Source organism: Gymnoscopelus braueri (assembly GCF_963280865.1).
Source record: "Gymnoscopelus braueri genome assembly, chromosome: 20".
In the NCBI taxonomy this organism is placed as follows: Eukaryota; Metazoa; Chordata; class Actinopteri; order Myctophiformes; family Myctophidae; genus Gymnoscopelus; species Gymnoscopelus braueri.
Genome location: NC_137622.1, coordinates 11,525,906 through 11,545,876, shown reverse-complemented (window position 1 = coordinate 11,545,876; position 19,971 = coordinate 11,525,906). Strand labels below are relative to the sequence as shown.

The window sequence follows — 19,971 nt, the reverse complement described above, 5'->3', positions numbered from 1 at the left end:
GGAAGCTTATTCATGCCTCCTCCATTTTTATGCTGTAAAAGATTAAACCCATTTATCACTGTAGAGAAGGACAAAGCTGAGAGGTGCTCTGTGTGTGTGTGTGTGTGTGTGTGTGTGTGTGTGTGTGTGTGTGTGTGTGTGTGTGTGTGTGTGTGTGTGTGTGTGTGTGTGTGTGTGCGTGCGTGCGTGTGCGTGTGCGTGCGCGTGCGCGTGCGCGTGCGCGTGCATGCGTGTCTGTGTGTGTGTGTGTGATGTACTGTAGCTGTGAATGTGAAATGTGTGGAGCAAAATCATTGACCTTTTAATGCATAATGTTTTTGCTCATTTCATGGCCCTCGGTATTTAAAACTGTTTGGAACGATTGATCACATTAACTTTTCTCCTGTTTCACACATCATTTTTACATTTTACTCTCAATATTTTTTAGTTTTTTTCCTCTTGCAGGGGAAGCAGGTTCATTATGGTTCCCACCCCAGAATCACATCACACAGTAAACCATTGTGATGTAGTATTGTATGCATCATGTTTGTAGCTTACCACACAGGTTTTCAAAGTGAAATAAGAGAGAAATTAGAAAAATGAAAAAGGCGAAAGAAAAAAATCATAACAAAATATATGTTGAAAATCGAAATTATTTCCCCAGTTCAACCATTTTAAACCTGGCGTTCCTATTTTGAGCATGTAATTATTATCAAAATGTTTACATTTTCTTTCTTTCTTTCTTTCTTTCTTTTAAAAAATAGCTAAAATAGTACGTTTTTAAAAGCCATTTTGCAATAGGGGGCCCCGGACAGAAAGCATGGCTCTTTGGGGGACTGTTGCATGAATGCTGGCTAATGTTTTTCCGCTGAATGGAATTGTTTTATTTTGGAATTAAACATGTCATGTTCTCTAAGCACAGTGACATCACACGCTAGTTTTATGCTAGTGGTTATATTGGCCTACTGCTGCTAAATAATTCACAGACAACTACGCCGATTAGTCCCATGAGGTGCTTAAAGAATAGAGTCAAATCAAAAAGCCTTGGTGAGACCGCGTATGAATAATGCATGAAGTTGACGTAAAAAAATCCAGCTTATCTACTTTTTTATTTCACTATTTTGCAGCAGCGGCTCAGTCTCACTGGATAACAAACCGAATTGCCAGGCACATATTTGGCCATGACAGTGCTCTCTCTCTCTATAGAGTGAACAACACCACTGCATTTGTGAACATGTTCAAAACAAACACATTGGTTGAAACAATTGAAAGCACAGAGTCATGATGACAGCGTGGATCAGCAGGCCGGAAGGTCGTTGAGGGCCCTGCGTGTCTATTCAGAGAGACAGGATGCAGTATAGACCATAATGCTTCTGGAGAAGAGCCAGTGTCCACTGAGTAACTTTCCTGGACTCTGCTGGTGTTTCTGCTGCCGGGAGAGAGATTGGGGGGAGGGGGGGGGATGTCAGGGTTGCGTTCAAGAGTGTGTCGTGGCGTGGAAGGAAGGTTTTGATGATGCTGCCTACAGCGTTGCATATTGCTGAGCTGCGCTCTTAAGCATGCGTAAGGCAACGGCTGCTGATGCTGATGATCTGGACCTGAATGCGGGATAGGCAGACGACCCCCCCCCCCCCCAACCCCTTCCGAGGAAACTTTCAATCGATCTGTAGGTAGACTGGGAGACGGAGACAGAGACAAGAATTGCAGTTAAGCAGGCGAAGCAATCCTGTACCCTCTTCATCTCTCGTTCTTCATTCTGCCAATATGTGTCTTTGTTCTTGTGTTTTAAGGTGGGTGCATCATCATTCAACCACCACCTCCATCCCCGCCCTCCCATCCCTCTTTCTCTCCTCCTCTCTCTCTCTCTCTCTCTCTCTCTCTCTCTCTCTCTCTCTCTCTCTCTCTCTCTCTCTCTCTCTCTCTCTCTCTCTCTCTCTCCTCTCCACTGCAGTGTTCTCCATCTGGGCTGTCTATCTGCGCACTCTCTTGCACACAGACACTCACTCCCCCCCCCTCCACCACCATCTGTGTCTGTCGCTATGAGACACAGGAACAGATAATATCTCCTCCTCCTCTTCCTCCGCCTCCTCCTCCTCCTCCGCCACCACCTCCTCTCTTGCTGCTATACTCTTGCTGCTATTGTTTATTCACGTTGTGTATGAATGTATTGTTTGTTTTCTGCGATGGGTATAGCTCTCCTCTCCTCTATAGCTCTCCTCTGTCGTCTCTCTGTTTCGTGGAGTCCAGAGCGCGGTCCAGACATTAAAGTCTTCAGCCCTAGGCTTAATAACAGCTTTCTGAGCTCCTGTGTGTTTAAGGTTGTTGAGGTAACCACCTCACTGGTTGTTATCGGTATTCTGTCACTGTTCCCTCTGCAGAGAATCTCAGCTCCAGTGAGACATGATGTAGTTTATTCCCCCGTCCGCCCAGCCACTCAGTAGGTCATCAGATAAGACTGGCTGTACCTTTGTTTGCGTCATAGTATTGTACTGCCATATGGTGTATTTGTTTATGTTATTATTGTGATTATGTGTGTTGTGTTGTATCGTATTGCGCTGCAGTGCTGCGTCCAATGCTTAACTCTAACCCCTCGGGAAGAGCAAAGTGAAACGTGAATCTTAAATGTTGAAGATGCGACTCACGACTTTGGAGAGACAAAGCTGTGTGTGCCAGTGTGTTGGAGTTGTGCAGTTTGAAACGTGGGCATGTGGGCTCAGCCATGACAGGCTGTGCCAGAGAGAGAGAGAGAGAGAGAGAGAGAGAGAGAGAGGCTTGGAAGGAACACTGATGCCTGGGTGGAGGAAGGGAGGAGCTCTAGTGGAACCTCCGCCGTGATTGGTTAGGGGCGTATTCTGCCTAGCCTTCAAGGCTCCGTCCGATTGGCTGTGGCTGAGCGACAAGCGCAGCAGCAGCTGCAGTTGTAAAAAAGAAGAAAAAAGAAACTCTTCCATCTCTCCCTTCCTGGTCTCGCTCCCTTTCTTCTTCTACTCTTTATATGTATAACTGTTGTTGTAGTGGATCCCGCTGCAGCAGCCTGTCCCAGTTCAAGGGCGTTGCTTTTCCATATTGCAACATGATTTATGTCAAGTTGGTCAATTACTTTCAGCTCAGGAAAGCTCAGGGGAGTTGAAGTGATGTCTCTCTCTCTCGCCTGAGATACTCTCCATCCTCTCTCTCTCTCTCTCTCTCTCTCTCTCTCTCTCTCTCTTCCTCGCTCCCCCATCCTGTATCACTTAATCAAGACGTAGCTTGCCCTTTCCTGTTCATTGCTCTCTCTCCCTCCCTCCTGCATGCTCTGCTCCTCTATTCGTTTCTCCTCTCATTTTTATTCACTCTTTCGCTGTCTCTCCCTGCACCCCAGCCCCTCCTCCACCGCCCCCCCCCCTGTCTCTCATCATGCTGGGTTTACTGGGAGCTGCTCATTCTCGGACAATACATTTTTAAGGACTCTACTTCTCTTTTACATCTATTTTAACATTATCCCTTTGTTGCTGTCCTACAGGGTTGTTTTTGAGGACATGTGGATTGGTCGGCGAGGACGATGACAACAGAGGGATAACAGCAGGTCAGGACACCAGAGCATGAAGGCATGAGAAAAAGACTGAAACAAGAGAGGAAACTACTGTAAAGTGCCTACTGTGAGTGGCTGCGGTTTGTCTGCGGAGGCGTTCATCTCCTACGCTGACTCTGCATTCAGCTCCTCCTCTGAAGCGGGCCGCCGAGGTGACAGCAGGGCAGAGTGCTGTGTGTGCGTGTGTGTGTGAGTGTGTGCACGTGTGTGTGCATGTGTGTTTGGCCTTGAATGAGGCCATATTTTAACCTGACATCCGCGCGGAGAGGTGCATCCGTCCCACACCCGAGCTGCATTCCTCGCCACGTCTCCTCGTCCATACAGTAGGACAAGGACACAGCACTCCATCAACTCCTGCTGTTTTAGCTCTTCAGTTTCCTCTTGTCAGACTCTGCAGCTGAAGCTAGCAGGCTTGCTAGCTAGCTAGCTAGCCACCATAGTGACAGTGTCACAGCTGGCCATGTTGACGTGAGTGCAGCCGTGAGGTTCTGAGACGATCGGGTGGTTCAAGAAACCAGGGGGAAGGGAGAGTGACCCCTGGAGATCCACTGCTCTGAGACATATCGCAGGACAGAGGACACAGGACAGGACACAGTCACACACATCCCTGCACGATAGAGTCACATCTGCAAATGAGGCTCCTTTTTTAACGAGACAGAGCTGGTCTCTGCTCACCACTGTCTCACCTTTAACAGTCCCTGTTAAGTTCCCTGGAGGTACTGAGGTGCGGTGCAAGGAAAACACTGAACAGCTTTTGTTGCTATCTTGTTATATCTTGGATTTTCTTTTTCTTTTTTTCATAAACATTTCTTCGCCCTTGGACTTCGAGAGTCTTTAACGGCCAAAGCGTTTCTGTCCCCACCTTGCTCAGTGTGCGTGTGTGTGTGTGTGTGTGTGTGTGTGGCTGTAATGGCGGTCAGTATGACCATGGGACGGGACACCAAATGGCTGACACTGGAGGTGTGTCGTGAGTTCCAGAGGGGCACCTGCTCACGGTCAGACGTTGAGTGCAAGTTTGCCCACCCCTCCCGTAGCTGCCACGTGGAGAACGGCCGAGTCATCGCCTGCTTTGACTCACTCAAGGTAACAGCACAACAAAAATCCCCCGCTCACACGCACACACACACACACACACACACACACACACACACACACACACACACACACACACACACACACACACACACACACACACACACACACACACACACACACACACACACACACACACACACCATCAGGGCAGGCATTGTGGGATGACAAAGCTAAATTTTTCTCATTACCAGCACTTGCAGCATGGCCAGTGTTCTTTAATGCCCTTCAGCCGTGCTCTGTCACAGTCACATATAGGAATAAATATCATATTAAATATCCATTTGATGCAGGTTACAAAATGCATAACAATGTCCAAAATGTATATTTTGTGAACTTTAGAACTTTTGACCTTTAACATTTTTAGGCTGCTCACCCTGCTCACCTATACACATCTTGTGGTGTTTTCCCCTGCATCGAACCAGCTCAACATGACTAGACTTTAATCACCTTTTAGATTTTCCATTTAGCAAAAGTACTGTACCTAGTATGTTACCTTTTAGATATCATGTCCGTCAAAGCTCTTAGCGAGGGGAGGCCATACTAATAGGTGACATGCAAAAACTGCAGACTACTGATTTGTCAGGGAGAATTGATTGCACGACTGCATCATTGCATCACGACACTCATGGAAGCTCCCGAATACTGTTAACAAACTTTAAAACTAGATGTTGTAAATGTGAAATGAAACAACATTGAGTAAGAGAACTCAATATTGAGTAACGGCATGGCCAATTTCTGTTTCCAACAAATCTTTATCAAACTGTTTTTGTTGGACTGTACAGGTGAAATGGATATGGTTTCCAGACAGCATTAGCGTTAACTTTAGCTTTGTTTAGCACTCTCCTACGCAGATGAGTGGACGTCGCTAATATGATGGCCAGCTACATTTAGGGGGTCCTATTTGCAGTGGAAAATGAAGTAAAGCGAGTAGAGTGGAGTTGAGTTGAGTCGGTACCACACAGTGGAAAAGCAATAATTGTTCTCCAAAGTCATTCTGCTGACTGTTTGTCCATCACAGTCAGCTGCTTCCTGTGCTGTGTGTCACCCCCAAATCCCCCCACCCCCCCACTCCGTCCCAGTTGGCAGGTAGCAGAATCCCCAATACACAAGTGATGCTGATATACATACTGTATTTTACAGGAGCTACAGCAACAACTATGAATGGCTAATTGTGCTAGAATTGAACATGTGTTGTGCACTGTGGATTGTTGCTGTTTGTGTGTGTGCGTGCGTGCATGCACATGTGTGTGTGTGTGTGTGTGTGTGTGTGTGTGTGTGTGTGTGTGTGTGTGTGCGTGTGCGTGCGTGCGTGCGTGCGCGCATGTGTGTGTGTGTGAGTGAGTGAGGGGTTTTGCTCGAGCAGCTTCTCTGTGGTTCAGAAGTGAGATGCAGACAAGGGGCTCTCTGTCTGCACGCAGCTGCTGTCTCCTAGTTTATTGAGTTAGAATTTATTATTCAGCCATTTTTCTGCGTTATATCCTCCAGAGCAGGAGGGAGATGCAGAGAGAGAGAGAGAGAGAGAGAGAGAGAGAGAGAGAGAGAGACAGAGAGAGAGAGAGAGAGAGAGAGAGAGAGAGAGCTAGAAAGGCAGCCTAGCAACAGCCACACAAGTGCCTACCCATTGGATAGTTTGATCTTCCTGACTGGCACGGCTGTTTTTAGCGCAGAGCAGCAGCCCTGCTCGGTATTGGATGAACTGACACAGGGGGAAAGGGAACAACCTGTTTTTTGTATATTTTTGATCAAAGGGAATAACAATGTATTAAAGGTAGCAAAGGCCGGGGGACACACTGTTGCTCCGAGAAAGTGCTGAGATGTCGAATAGCTGAAGGTCAGGGTGGCTTTCTCTTTATCAGGAGCCACAGCAGGGTGTTCGCTGTTCATACTCACTCACTCACACACACACACACACACACACACACACACACACACACACACACACACACACACACACACACACACACACACACACACACACACACACACACACACACACACACACAAGCGCACACCAACAGCTTTTCTTTCATCAACATTTGTTGTTCTGTTCTGTTCTGGCTAAATTATGCCGTTACTCAACCAACAGTCGTCAGACAAACGGGAGCAGGTTGTGTCTCCAGCAGCACCGGATGCCACAGCATCATGTCTCCCCTCCCCTCCTCTCTGGGTACATTTTATGGATTTATCTGCTAATGGCCTCCCTCCTCGCTGTCCCTCCCATATCTAGCATCTCCGTGCGTGGTTGAGGGCTGCTGTCACTCCCTGCTGCTCCTTCATTAGCTGTGTGTGTGTGTGTGTGTGTGTGTGTGTGTGTGTGTGTGACTGTGTGACTGTGTGACTGTGTGTGTGTGTGTGTGTGTGTGTGTGTGTGTGTGTGCGTGTGCGTGTGCGTGTGCGTGTGCGTGTGCGTGTGCGTGTGCGTGTGTGTGACTGTGTGTGCGTGTGCGTGTGCGTGCGTGTGCGTGGTCAGTCTGGGCATGCTGGGACAGGGAGGAGGGGAGCTCATCTCTTTACCTTGTTAACTGGAGTGCTGCTGTCGCCTGGCTGGAAGCATGAGTGAGGCTGCTGGTACACAGTAAAACCCCTCAGTGTTCATTAACAAAGGGCGGCAGGAGCGGCAGGGGTTAGAGCGTCCATCTGGGAATCCGAAGGTCCCCGGTTCGATCCCCCTGCTCCTCCTGGCTGCGTGTCAAAGTGTCCATGAGCAAGACACTGAACTCCTAAATTCTCCCGTGAGCATGTTGGGTTTCCTTCACCGTCAGTATGTGAATGGGTGAATGTAATTAATTTTCACACCCGCTGCATCAAATGGATGACGAGGTAGGTCCAGGATTTGACCGCACCGCACCCGCTTGATGCGCCGGGACTCCCCTGCGTCAGCCGTTGACACCTTGTGGCATCACATGTTCACGAGGACAGATGATTCACGATTCTCTGCCGATCGGTAGGCAACTCGAACGGCGATGATTCGGCAGACGCGTACTTCGCACTGCTTGACATTGCCAATTGCTAGCCCAACAGCTCACTCGTAGCATTGGAAAATTACGCGGCAGAGGGATTTCCATCGCGTCAAACAGATGACGCATGGTCAGATTTTGCCCTAACTCAGTATGATTTGAGAGTGAGAATATGCTGTCGGTGAATGTAATGCACATTTTAATGTGCTTTGGAGAAAGGCACTATATACATAAATGCACCATTTACCATGTATTTACTATTTACCAGTACAAATGTAACCAAATCCATTTGAATAACATTAACGAACACTGAGGACTTTACTGTTTACATATGCCCCTCATCCCACTGTTAACACAGAGCCTGCAGACTGTACATCAGCGTCTCATGGCAACGGCATTCTCTCTTATGTCTCTCTTATGAACTGAAGAAAAACTGCTTCGGAGATGCCTGAATTTGAAAATACACTGTAAAATGTGTTAATTTCAACTTAGATTAGATTTCGACACTCAAGATTTTGCTTTGTAGACCCGATTTTTGCACCCTGGTTTTCAACTTTTCATTTTAATAAACTATGTATTTATTATTGACTGATCCTGGATCAGGGAAATGTGTCAGTAGATTATTACTGCACCACTAAAAGACCCACTTTCTCTATGTTACTTGTTGTGTTGCCATGGCTACCAGAAGGTGATTCCTCACCCAAAAGTCCCCCAAAAGTCCCCTTGGCTTGTTCTGACCCCCCCCCCCTGAGTTTGCGCTTTATTTTCTTTTTACTTTCTTTTCTATATATATTTTCATGAATATACTCTATTTTGTTTTTACTTTCTTTTCTACATATCTTTTCATTAATGTTTTACAGTACTAGAGGCTCAGCTGTAACTCACTGCCCCCAGTACAGCTTGTGTTTTGTATATTGTGAACAAACAAGCTCATTAAACTCATTAATAAGCACAGCCCTCTGTGCATACTTGTGCGCGCGGTGCTGCGTGTGTGTGTGTGTGTGTGTGTGTGTGTGTGTGTGTGTGTGTGTGTGTGTGTGTGTGTGTGTGTGTGTGTGTGTGTGTGTGTGTGTGTGTGTGCGCGCGCATGCGTGTGTGCGTGCGTGTGTTCTCATCTCCCTTAGTTTGGGTTGGTTTACTGGGCTGTCTGGACTCCTGAGACCAGCTCCTTGTTACAGACTCTTCCCTAAACGCACAGGCAGCTGACGCAAAGCTCGCTCCTCTCCCTGTGCAGCACGGCCACCACTGTTTGTCTGTCTGTACAGGACTAATTCCAGGCCGTATGTGTGTGTGCAGTGGTGGAACAAAAATTGTACTTTTCAAAAGTAGCGAAAATAGCAGATCTACAAGCTTGTGAGCTTGTAGATCTGCTATTTTCGCTACTTTTGAAAAGTGCAATTTTTAAAAAGCACAACGTTTTTTTCAATTTTGAAAAGCACAACGTGCCGCACTACAATGTTGTGAGCTTGTAGAGCGGCTATTCTCGCTATTTCACAACACTGAAATGGTTAAAGGACGACTTCACCCATTTTCAACCTATCTTCATATTATTGGTCCATGATAAAATGGCATTCTTTTTTTCTACTCTGTCTGCATCTCATAGGAGGGCTGTGGACTCGCCTACCAGTGACATCATTGTAGGCAGGAATTTGTTTTTCAAACAAGATTTTTATATTTAGATTTGTATTATCGCAAGAACAATGACAAAGAACAAAGAACAATCCATTATAGCATGCTAACTTTCCAGGAATAGAAAGCCGGCAGTTTCTATTAGCTTGGATTCCCCATCGATGATGAAGGCAGGTTTCTGAACTGTCCACAGCCCTCCTCTGGGACACAGACCGACTAGACACAAATGGTACCATATTATAATGAGCATTTGCGAGGACCAGTTATATAGGTTGAAAATTGGTGAAGTCGAATATACAGTAGTGAAATATACTTAAAGCCCCAACAGTAATCTAATTATGCAAAAAGGCCCATTTCTGAATGATAAATATATAGTATTATAATTATTGATGCATTAATGTGTAGTTAATGATTATATTTTATATTGTAAATCTCATTCTGCAAAGTGACTATTGCTATCAAATAAATGTGGTGGAGCAAAAAGACTAAACGCAATATTTGCCTCCACAATGTAGTGTGTGCGTGCATGCGTGAATGTGGCATGCAGAGTCTCTGAAGTTCGTGCAGGAGGAGCGTCGTTTTTTTCGGCGTTTTTTGTTGTTTCTCGTCTCCTCCAGCGTCGGTTCTGCCACCAACGTCCATCTTCAGTGACACGGTTGCGAACGCGATGAGCCGACCTCCGGGCCGTCGTCGTTTCAACCTCGTTCTCTCGGCTACGTCTGGTGCGCGTGTCACACTCAAGCTGGGAAGCAGGCAGGTGTGGTTTGATGATGACGGAGCACGTGCGGCTGCTGAGGGATTGTTGCACTTAAGTTTAGGAGGGGAGGGGGTTAACTCATCTGCAGGGAGAGACAGCTGCTGCCGACCCAGGGGTTTAATGGGGGACTGCAGTTTCCTCTTAGTTCACCTGCAATCTTCCTGCAGCAACGCGCAACGCAATGCGAACACAGGCAGGGGAACCACGTACTGTAGAGGTCATAAGGGCAAAGTGAATTGCTTTTACACAGTAAAATCCTCAATGTTAACTTAACTCAGATGTTCTACCGATGGAACCGGTCGGATTGGAGTTACAGACCCCTATGGGTCCATTTGGTGCCTAACTATCAATCACTTAGGTGAGGAGTCTATTTGTGCACTCTCCAAGTCAAATTAACACTGAGGATTTTGCTGTGAAAAAATGGCTCAAATCAGATTCAGGTTTCGTCAGGAAGCCTATAATGACAGTTTGAAAGCATTCTAAATTAATGACTGTCCTCACATCGCTCAGGGACAGTGACACTGAAGGACCTTGCAGAGTTGCCCTGAGTTCCAGTGGTATTTTGAATGTTTATGATTCTGAAATGGGTCTGCATAATGGTCTGCATAATGCCTACTTCTACTTTTGTAAATTTAAGTATTTAAGTGTTTTACTTTGTATTAAGTAATATTTTGAAAGCAGGACAATTACTTGTCACAAAATACAGTATTTCTACATTGTGTTACTGCTACTTGTCAAAGGCCGGAGTACTTCTTCCACCACTGCTGACACTCATGGTTATGGAGTGGGTTTGCTTGTGCACGTAAGAGCCACTGTAGCCTTCATACGGACTGTTTAGCCAACACGTTTTACAAGGTCAGTGCAGCAGGCTACCTCTCTCCGCCCTCTCCAACTCTTAGCTATCAACATCAACCAGTCACATGCCTGCAGATGTTTGCTTTTCCCTTTTCTGGGAGGCAGACTGATAACTTACTTGGGTGAGAATCAAGCATGTGGTCTTCTATTTACACCCCGACTTTTATCCGTGTCGGTGTGGGTGTTCAGATGTGCTGCTATGAAAATATCCAAACCTGCTCTGTTGATTCATAATTCTGGCAGGTTGTGAGGTAAAAAATAAGTATTCATAAAATAACATGTAGTGCAGTTAAAGCAAGGAATGTCCACACAAATGTCAAAATTAAATACCCTAAATTGTAACTGATTTTCACTTTGAAAAGCAATTTGCAAGAATGTAGAATGAGTGCCATGTTAATGTGCTGTTTCCTTTTTCAAGTAATTGCATATCTCTCATTAATTATCCATCATCCAATCTCATGAGACATAATTAGTATATTATCTCACTAGCAATTATCTCTGTTTTAAATGGATGCCAAATCTTTTTGATTTTCTGAATATCACAAATTGTACCGGAGTGTATTTTGGAACCCCGTTTGACTGGGGCCCAGATCAGTTGTTAGCGTTAAATGAGCTTTTCATCTTCAGGGCTGATGAGTTCTGATGTCCTTGTCAAGGCAAGCCCAGATTGATTTACCCTCTCAATCACATTAGTCTCATCTCACTGTTACACCGTTACAAGGCTGCATGTCTCTTAAATCTAATGAGCCCTCCATCCCCCAATCCCCCCTCCACCCCCCACCCCTTCTGTCACACTCCTCCTTTGTTTCTCAGGGGCGATGCACACGTGAAAACTGCAAATACCTGCACCCGCCTCCGCACCTCAAGACACAGCTGGAGATCAATGGTAGAAACAACCTGATTCAGCAGAAGACAGCGGCAGCCATGTTGGCTCAACAGATGCAATTCATGCTGCCTGGAGCCCAGTTACAGCCCATAGTGAGTAGTCCACCATTAAATGTTTCTATACATGTGCATTCGAAGGGTTTTCATTTTAGCCTTTAATGTTTTTTGGGTTTTTTAAATGTATTTGTTAAAAATTAAACAAAAGTGAGATCATTGATCTTAAAACACTCAAAAGTATGATGTAGGGAGAGCCCGCTGGCCTAGCGGTCCAGACGCATATACAGGCTTCGAATCCCAATCCCGAGGACATTTGCTGCGTGTCACTCCCCGTCTCTCTCTCCCTGTTTCCTGTCAATCCCCACTGGTACTATCAATAAAGGCAGAGAAAGCCCAAAATAATACCTTTAAAAGTATGATCTAGACGGGGCTGCAGATGACCCATTAGTCCGATAAATATTAGGTTTGTGTCAGATTAGGGTTAAAGTTAGGGTTAGTTATAATGAGCAGTGTCGGATAAATGGTACTTTGAACAATGGGCCATTGGACTAATCATGGCACGGCACCGAATCCTTCATGCTGAATTCACGCCAGTGAAGCAAGTGAATGTTCAAAGTGCAACATGCAATGCTAAATGCATGAATTGAACGTTATCAGTATTTGCTGCTTCCACACAGCAGTCCGTTTCTATCCATCTCAAGTGGTGTCAAGTGTATGCCTATAGTCCACGCCCAGCGAGAGCTTGGGTCACAGTGGTCCACACGGATCAAGCCAGCAGGTCTGCCTGGCTGGGGACCTCACAGACAGGGAAAAGTACAAACACTCAATGCTCATCCCTGGCGGCTTGTTTGAAAAATAATTATACATTTTAGGGAAGAAATGCGCCATGTAGTTGCTCAATCTTGATTAATTTCACTCCTACAACTACAACTTTGATAAGGATATTTATCTTGATAGGGATCTAGTTGTACAGTCCTGGTGGAGCTATTTCCTGTCTATGTCCACTGTCGCTGTCAAATAAAGGCTTGGAAATTACTTTAAAAAAAGATTGGGGTCACAGAGATACAAATCTAATGGCGGTCTGTGGCCTAATGTATGCATAATGCAAACTGGGGGTCCTTGAAATTTTTTTTTTACTTAATTCTTGTCTGTTCATCATGTCTGTTCTTTCCCTCTCTCACTATGGTGCTGCAGACCACATTCCCAATGTCTCCATCTCTGGCCACCAGCCCCAGCATGGCGTTCAGTCCTTATCTGAGCCACATGGCTCCTGGTATGAGCCTGATGCAAGAAATGCTTCCCAGTGCCCCCCTACTGGTCCCTGGGAGCCCCAATGGTATGGCAGCCATGGGAAACGGCAGTTCCATGCAGAAACAATTACGCACAGACAAGTTAGAGGTACGTGTGTTGTATTCTGTTCACCATTGGTTTATCCCATTCTCATAATATATGACATACTGGAATGCTACAGTACATGTCAAAATGATGCAGCATAGAGGCCTCCACGGGTCACGGTTACCCTATCTCTTGTATGTGTAATCCCGGGGGATCATGAACCCAATGCACGATATTTGTATGTTTTGGTCACAAAGTGCACAAGGGAAGGCAAAAATATAGTAGGTCCGGTCTTCATTGATGCTAACCCTCCCTCATCAGGTCTGCCGGGAGTTCCAGCGTGGGAATTGTACACGGGGGGAGAACGACTGCCGCTACGCTCACCCAATGGAGGCGGGCATGGTGGACTGCAGCGAGAACTCTGTGATCGTGTGCATGGACTACATTAAGGGCCGCTGCAGCCGGGACAAGTGCAAGTACTTCCATCCTCCCGCTCACCTGCAGGCCAGGATCAAGGCTGCTCAGCACCAGGCTGGTCAATCTGCAGCACCTGGAGCCATGGTGAGTCAACCTGACAGAAAGCAGTGTACGTTTGAGGTGTGTCCCGTCGAATGGCAATTCGGACGGACCAACGGAGAACCAAAAAAAAACATGTATATCTTTATCTGTTAGCATGTATGTGCCGCTAAGCCAGTATAAGTCCATGATTGTTCAACATCACCCGTGGGGTCATTTTAATGTCTACTCAGGCTTTTGTGAGCACCCAGACAGTTTTTAAGTTGCTTGATTCAGTATTTAGGTATTTGATATTAATGTTATCAGACACGCCCCTGGTGACTGATACCGTCCTCCTAATACTTGAGGGGGCCGTGTTTTTTCAATTACTTGTTTCATTTATTTTGTATTAAAAAAAATTTAAATGAAAAAAATGTAATACAATAAAGAAAATTAAAAGAATAAATGGAAAAATATGGCCCTCACGTACAGTATTAGGAGGGCAGTATGAGTCACCAGAACCAATGACGGGTGTTTGTGATTAATCTATCATGGTTAAAATGGAGTTTGAAATTACAATGGTTTGTATAGGAAGGGGGTGTGTCTGATAAAATGAATATAATAAATATCTAGATACTGAATCAAGCAACTTAAAAACTGTCTGGGGTGCTCACAAAAGCCTGAGTATACGTTATGATGACCCCAAACATGTTTGAAAGTGAAATATCCCTTTAACTGATTGGCTGAGCTTCTAATACACGTTTGTGCCGCATAGCCAAATATAAGTTACAGCGTATGCAGTGGAATAGAAAGTGTGCATAAGCCATAGAATGGATGGAATTTATAGAATAATGGCAGTAATGTTGGCATGGAGGAAGGGAAGGAAGGCATCTTTATCAAATTCAAAGACAAGTGCGTGAGAACAGATGGTACAATATGGGACGTAGGAAAGAAGAGATATGTGTATTATGAACATTCCCGACGTGCATCGTTCACGACATCCATGAACGTGGATGTCGTGAACGATGCGAGTCCTAGTAATAAAGCAAGTCCTACTAATATGGAAGTCCTACTACATGGAAATGGCATATCTCCCATGTAGATCTCAGACATCATGTGGCCAGCCTATAACACCAGTCATCTATGATGTCAGTCATCTATGTCAAATCATACGTCATAGATACTCTATGACCTATCCATGGCGTATGACACATTTGGGCAAGGTTTCCCTATTGACTTCCATTATACAATTTTAATATTTCACAAAGTATAACATATAATGTGACAATTATTCATGGAGATACCTCTTCGGCCTACTGGCAATGTGCACAAGAAATGTGGTGCTGATCGGTCTAGCGGTTTGTGAGATTAGCTCTGGAAAAACCTGCAGACACAGACAGACAAAAATAATAACCATAGTAGTAGTATACAGTGTATATTCTTCTCAGAAGAGCATTACTTTCATATTTTGGTGGTAATGTTTGTTAATGTTTCTCTGTAATGCTGCAGCTCTGGTCCCTAACTCACTGCAAATGTATAATATATTCTGGGCAGTATGTTCTGTCTTCTGTGCTTACGTCTGTACTCTGTGAAACAAACAACAGGGGCTACAGCATGGTGAGAGCAGCTTTAGCCTGCTCAGGTCCATCTGCACTGCAGATGAAAATATGAATACATATCACTCTGGTATGTAAAAAAACACAACAGCAGGAGTCATTCTGTCTGCCTTTTTCGTGTTTCATTTAATCCTCTACGCTTTTACGTCATGGTTACTGGGACGACCATTGTCTTATGTAATGACTGCCGTTTTTCATGTTTTTTTCATGCGTTTTCAGGCGTAAATCGTAAACTGCATTATCATGCATCAGCAGTATCTATTACCTCACCCCTCCATCGCTCACCTGATTCGCTGTCTGGTGTTTGTTTGGTCTAAATCCACTCACCACCTGCTAACCTTATCTCAGCCTCCGAACCAGAGAAGCATAAAAGTCTTATTTGCCCCTGAGGGGAAGTATAGATGTCAGAGCAGCCAATAGTAGAACACAGAGAGACAGACCACAAAGGAAGAAATAATGTAATGATGTAATGAATGATGTAATGAATGATACAAACACTCAACATAAGGAAGATGTGGTGAAGTACCCCCGTCTTATCTCATCTTTGTGTATGACATTGTCGTCATCATTGTTCTTCCTGTTGAGGAAGATGAGGATGACGCTGAGGCCGTCCGACGTGGACAGCCTCAGCGTCATCCTCATTTGAAAATGGAATCTTATCGGTCCCATTTTGCTCTGAGGTCTGACCCATAGACCGGCCTACATCATCACTGCAGCTGCTCTCACATCCTACAGCGCCCTCTTCTGGTGAGAATGCAAAACAATCAACAGCAGTGTGTACTGCACAGAGGATGTTCGGATACAGAAAGACTTTACCCTCAGTTGTGTGACCTAAGAGAAGACCTCTTTGTTAGACAATCTCTACTCCTGTCTTACTCTCGTTCCACTCACTGGCCAGGTCTTTCTTATAATGATATTGTAGCATTGCGGGGTTGCTAGAAAGAACAACGAGGAGGTGATCTTCATTTTGCTAGCACCAGTTCAACTGTGAACCCAGTCTTAATCATTTGCTGCAGCACAGCTAACCTGATGTTGAGGGTCCCTTAAAAGAAAAGTAAACAGGGTGACTAACCCAAAAGCTAATTATCTCTCTTGTCTTGAACATGTTCCGACTCTCTCTTTTGTCACAGACCTGTCTCTGCACAATGTATCCCCCAGCCCATAGCAACCTCTTTAGCCGGTAACGGTGGACAGACACCTCCCTCAATAAATGCACATAACCTGAACACATACCCAGCGTTACAATATTTTCGATCTCAATGGCACATCCTATAAAAAATATAGATCAAATTAAATAAATAATTGTCTCTCTTTCCGCCCTCCAGGCCCTGCCTCCAGGGGCCATGCAAGCGCTACCAAAGAGGCACAGTTTAGAGAAGAGCAACGGAACTGCAGCCACTATGTTCAACCCCAGCATGTTTCACTACCAGCACGCCCTGGCCAACATGCAGCTCCAACAGCCAGCCTTCTTCCAAACTGGTGAGTCTCAAATACATACAGTATCGCTGCAACACCGAATAAATTATCGGCTCATCTGTGGTCTGTACCACAGAGCACATGGCGCTATGGGACTATGAATACGGTTAAATGAAACTTTATAGGCCTAATTCAACCAAACGTCTATAGGAGGTGTCCAATGACACGACCGCTCTCAGCGACCCGCCACAGCCCTTTCTCTAACATCAAAACCAGGTTTTGACAGAGGTGATTATCCTAAATAAGCATGCAGGATAATTACATCACATCCTGTATTTTGTAAGGTAAAATAACCTGTCTGGTAGCGGAAGCTGTTCTCAATGTTTTTTATAGTGGACAATTAAGCAACAGCATGGAAAAGATGTGTTTTACTTAAGATAATTTGAGACAGGATAAGATGAGATGAGATTTATTCATCCCTGGTTGGTTACATCGTGTCATCAGTATTCCTGATGTCTGAGATGGACCTCTCTGCGATCAAGTTACTGTGTGTGCGTACGTGCGTGCGTGCGTGTGTCTTTTTTGTCTCTAACCACAACCCGTTGACTTATCCTGTCGTCTCACCTCTTGTCTTCCACTCTCCTTTCTTCTCTTCGCATTCTCATCCTTTCCTGTCCTTGTTCTCTCATTGCAACTGCACCGTGTGTGTGTGTGTGTGTGTGTGTGTGTGTGTGTGTGTGTGTGTGTGTGTGTGTGTGTGTGTGCGTGTGCGTGTGCGTGTGCGTGTGTGTGTGCGTGCGCGCGCGGCAGGGTCAGTATTGTAGCTGTTGGAAGGTCAGCTGTCTGGATGCAGATGTCAGAGCACAGATTAGTTTGTGAACTGGACAATGATAGGAAATGCTCTTCAGCAGTGGACAGCCTGACCTTAGTTTGTCCAGAGCTCCGTCCACACCTGTAGAGGAAACTACTGTAGAATATAATCATTGTGTAATGCACTAAAGATGGAGAGGCCAAATCATTTTGAACAATCGTGATTGCCTCTACAGGCGTTTAGCCTGTGTTGTTGTTGTCTCTGCCTGTCTGCGAGTGTCTGCCTGTGTCTATCTGCGTGTCTCTGGCTGTCTGTGTCTCTGCCTGTCTGCATGTCTCTGCCTGTCTGCGTGTCACTGCCTGTTTGTGTCTCTGCCTGTCTGTGTGTCTCTGCCCGTTTGCGTGTCTCTGCCTGTCTGTGTGTGTCTCTGAGTCTGTATGTGTGCTTGCTTCTCTGTTCCTGCTGAGGAACTCTCGCCCACTTAGTTTTGCAACTCATGCTTTGCAGAGGCAAGTTATGTTTTCATATCAGTCTACTTGTATCTTTGCCTGTGGTATGTCTGCCTGCCTGCCGTTTTTAAATCCATTCTATTTGCACAGATGGAACCAGAATTCCAGAATTAACGGACATTATTATAATGTCCGCCTGTCTGTCCAGGACCATGCATGCCTGTGTGTGTGTGTGTGTGTGTGTGTGTGTGTGTGTGTGTGTGTGTGTGTGTGTGTGTGTGTGTGTGTGTGTGTGTGTGTGTGCGTGCGTGCGTGCGTGCGTGCGTGCGTGCGTGCGTGCGTGCGTGCGTGCGTGCGTGCGTGCGTGCGTGCGTGCGTGCGTGCGTGCGTGCGAGAGTGAGGCAGGGGGGGGTTGCATGTGTGCGCGTGAGTTTGTGTATATGTGTGTGCATGCCAGCTCAGACAGCCCAGACAGCAGCAGTAGAAGCCATGGTTGGTGTTTCAGTAAGCCCTCCCTCCTGTCTCTTGTAGGGCTTATGAAAGCCATGGCCCTGCAGGCCCCAAGGGCCCGGTGGGAGAGGCCAGACTGGAACAGCTGCAGGCAACCCCCCAACTACCTCCTGTCAGTACCTGGACACACTGGTGAGGGTCTCCCTTCCCCAGAACCACCCTGTATCAGCTCATGGGTTTGAGCTGCAATTGGGGGGAGCGTGTAATCAGTCTATTTCCTCACCACTGTGAGGTGCAAATATTGACCTGTATGAGATGATTATAAAAAACATAATTTATAACACTGTTGCTTACTAGTCGTAAGCAGGTGTGCAAAAAGGTGTCTGCAAGTGTGTGTGTGTGTGTGTGTGTGTGTGTGTGTGTGTGTGTGTGTGTGTGTGTGTGTGTGTGTGTGTGTGTGTGTGTGTGTGTGTGTGTGTGTGTGTGTGTGTGTGTGTGTGTGTGTGTGTGTGTGTGTGTGTGTGTGTGCGTGCGTGCGTGTATGCATGTGCATTACCTGCTCAACCTTTGTGTTATGTGGTTCATCTGCCTCCCCAGCATGATTGTAATACTGTGATAATACTTTAACTATAATACATATAGATTATCACCCAGGCACTCGTCGATGCCCGAGGTTATCCAACCAAGGAACGGCCTATCAGGGCCCAAGGCTGGATAGCAAGGGCATCCACGAATGCCTGCGATAATTTGTTCATCACATGCCCATAGCCTTATTTATTCACAGACAGCAGTTGATCAACACTTTAATTTAATAGATATATTAACATTACTGTCAACGTGGAACTGCCCAGTCGAAACCAAATGGTCCCGCTGAGATTTCCCCACAGTGTGTGGAGGGAGTTGGCTGCAAAACACGACCTGCCTCACCATTACACAGAATTTGCAATGGTCGCTGTTTTTTGCTATATGTATTTTGGTTCCTTTGCGCCCGCTTAAACATCAATGACTCCGCAGAACTTTTACCAGACCAACCACAGCAACCACGTTTGGAGGCCGAGTTTTGTCCATGTTTGACATGGTGAGTTCATTCAGCAGCAAGGTCATTAAAAGTGACAATTCTGCACACAGTGACACTTAAACTTGCGCTGATTGGTCAACTACCATTTTATCCCTGGGGCTGATAGGCAGCTAGCCAATCAGAGCAAGCTTATCCCCTCTCTATCCTTTTATTACCCCCTTAACCAGGGCAAATAAATGCTGGGTATGTGATAATGTTTGAATTACCACCTGGTCGTTCGGCAATGCCCAAGCAACCAATGGTGGGTATATCAGCTCAATCCTTGATGAGGGCTGATAGCTGTGCCCGATGTTGGATAAGAATGGCGAATAAACTACACAGGAATTCTTGCTGATAAATTGTTTATCACATACCCATAGCCTTATTTATTCACAAAGACAGCGAGAAAATTACATTTGATTAACACTATAAATTAATAGATTAGCATTACTGTCAACGAGGAACTTCCCCGGTGAAGAAAAGGCTATAGTCCGGTCCCGCTGGGATTTCCCAAAGATGTGGGCAGAGTTGACTCAGAACATGGAAGTTGTTGCTGGTGTGCCTCGCCGTGAACTATTGAAGGACGCTTTTTTCGCTCTACGTTTTGGTTCCCTTGC

The 19,971-nt window shown here is 45.7% G+C and overlaps 1 protein-coding gene across 7 annotated transcripts in view; it reads left to right on the top strand.

The window, feature by feature from the left end:
• The window catches only part of mbnl3 (muscleblind-like splicing regulator 3), a 29,475-nt gene that overhangs the window by 3,811 nt on the left and 5,693 nt on the right, over nt 1-19,971 (top strand). For 2 of the 7 annotated variants that reach the window (XM_080415360.1, XM_080415359.1), the window contains exons 2-8: nt 3,482-4,633; nt 11,657-11,821; nt 12,920-13,123; nt 13,382-13,621; nt 16,497-16,650; nt 18,379-18,489; nt 19,312-19,375. In XM_080415360.1, the coding sequence (XP_080271486.1) occupies nt 4,460-4,633; nt 11,657-11,821; nt 12,920-13,123; nt 13,382-13,621; nt 16,497-16,650; nt 18,379-18,489; nt 19,312-19,375 (1,112 nt within the window). In that variant the 5' untranslated portion in view covers nt 3,482-4,459. The remainder of the gene's footprint in view (nt 1-3,481; nt 4,634-11,656; nt 11,822-12,919; nt 13,124-13,381; nt 13,622-16,496; nt 16,651-18,378; nt 18,490-19,311; nt 19,376-19,971) is intronic. The other 5 variants (XM_080415361.1, XM_080415362.1, XM_080415364.1 and 2 more) reach the window with 3 other exon arrangements.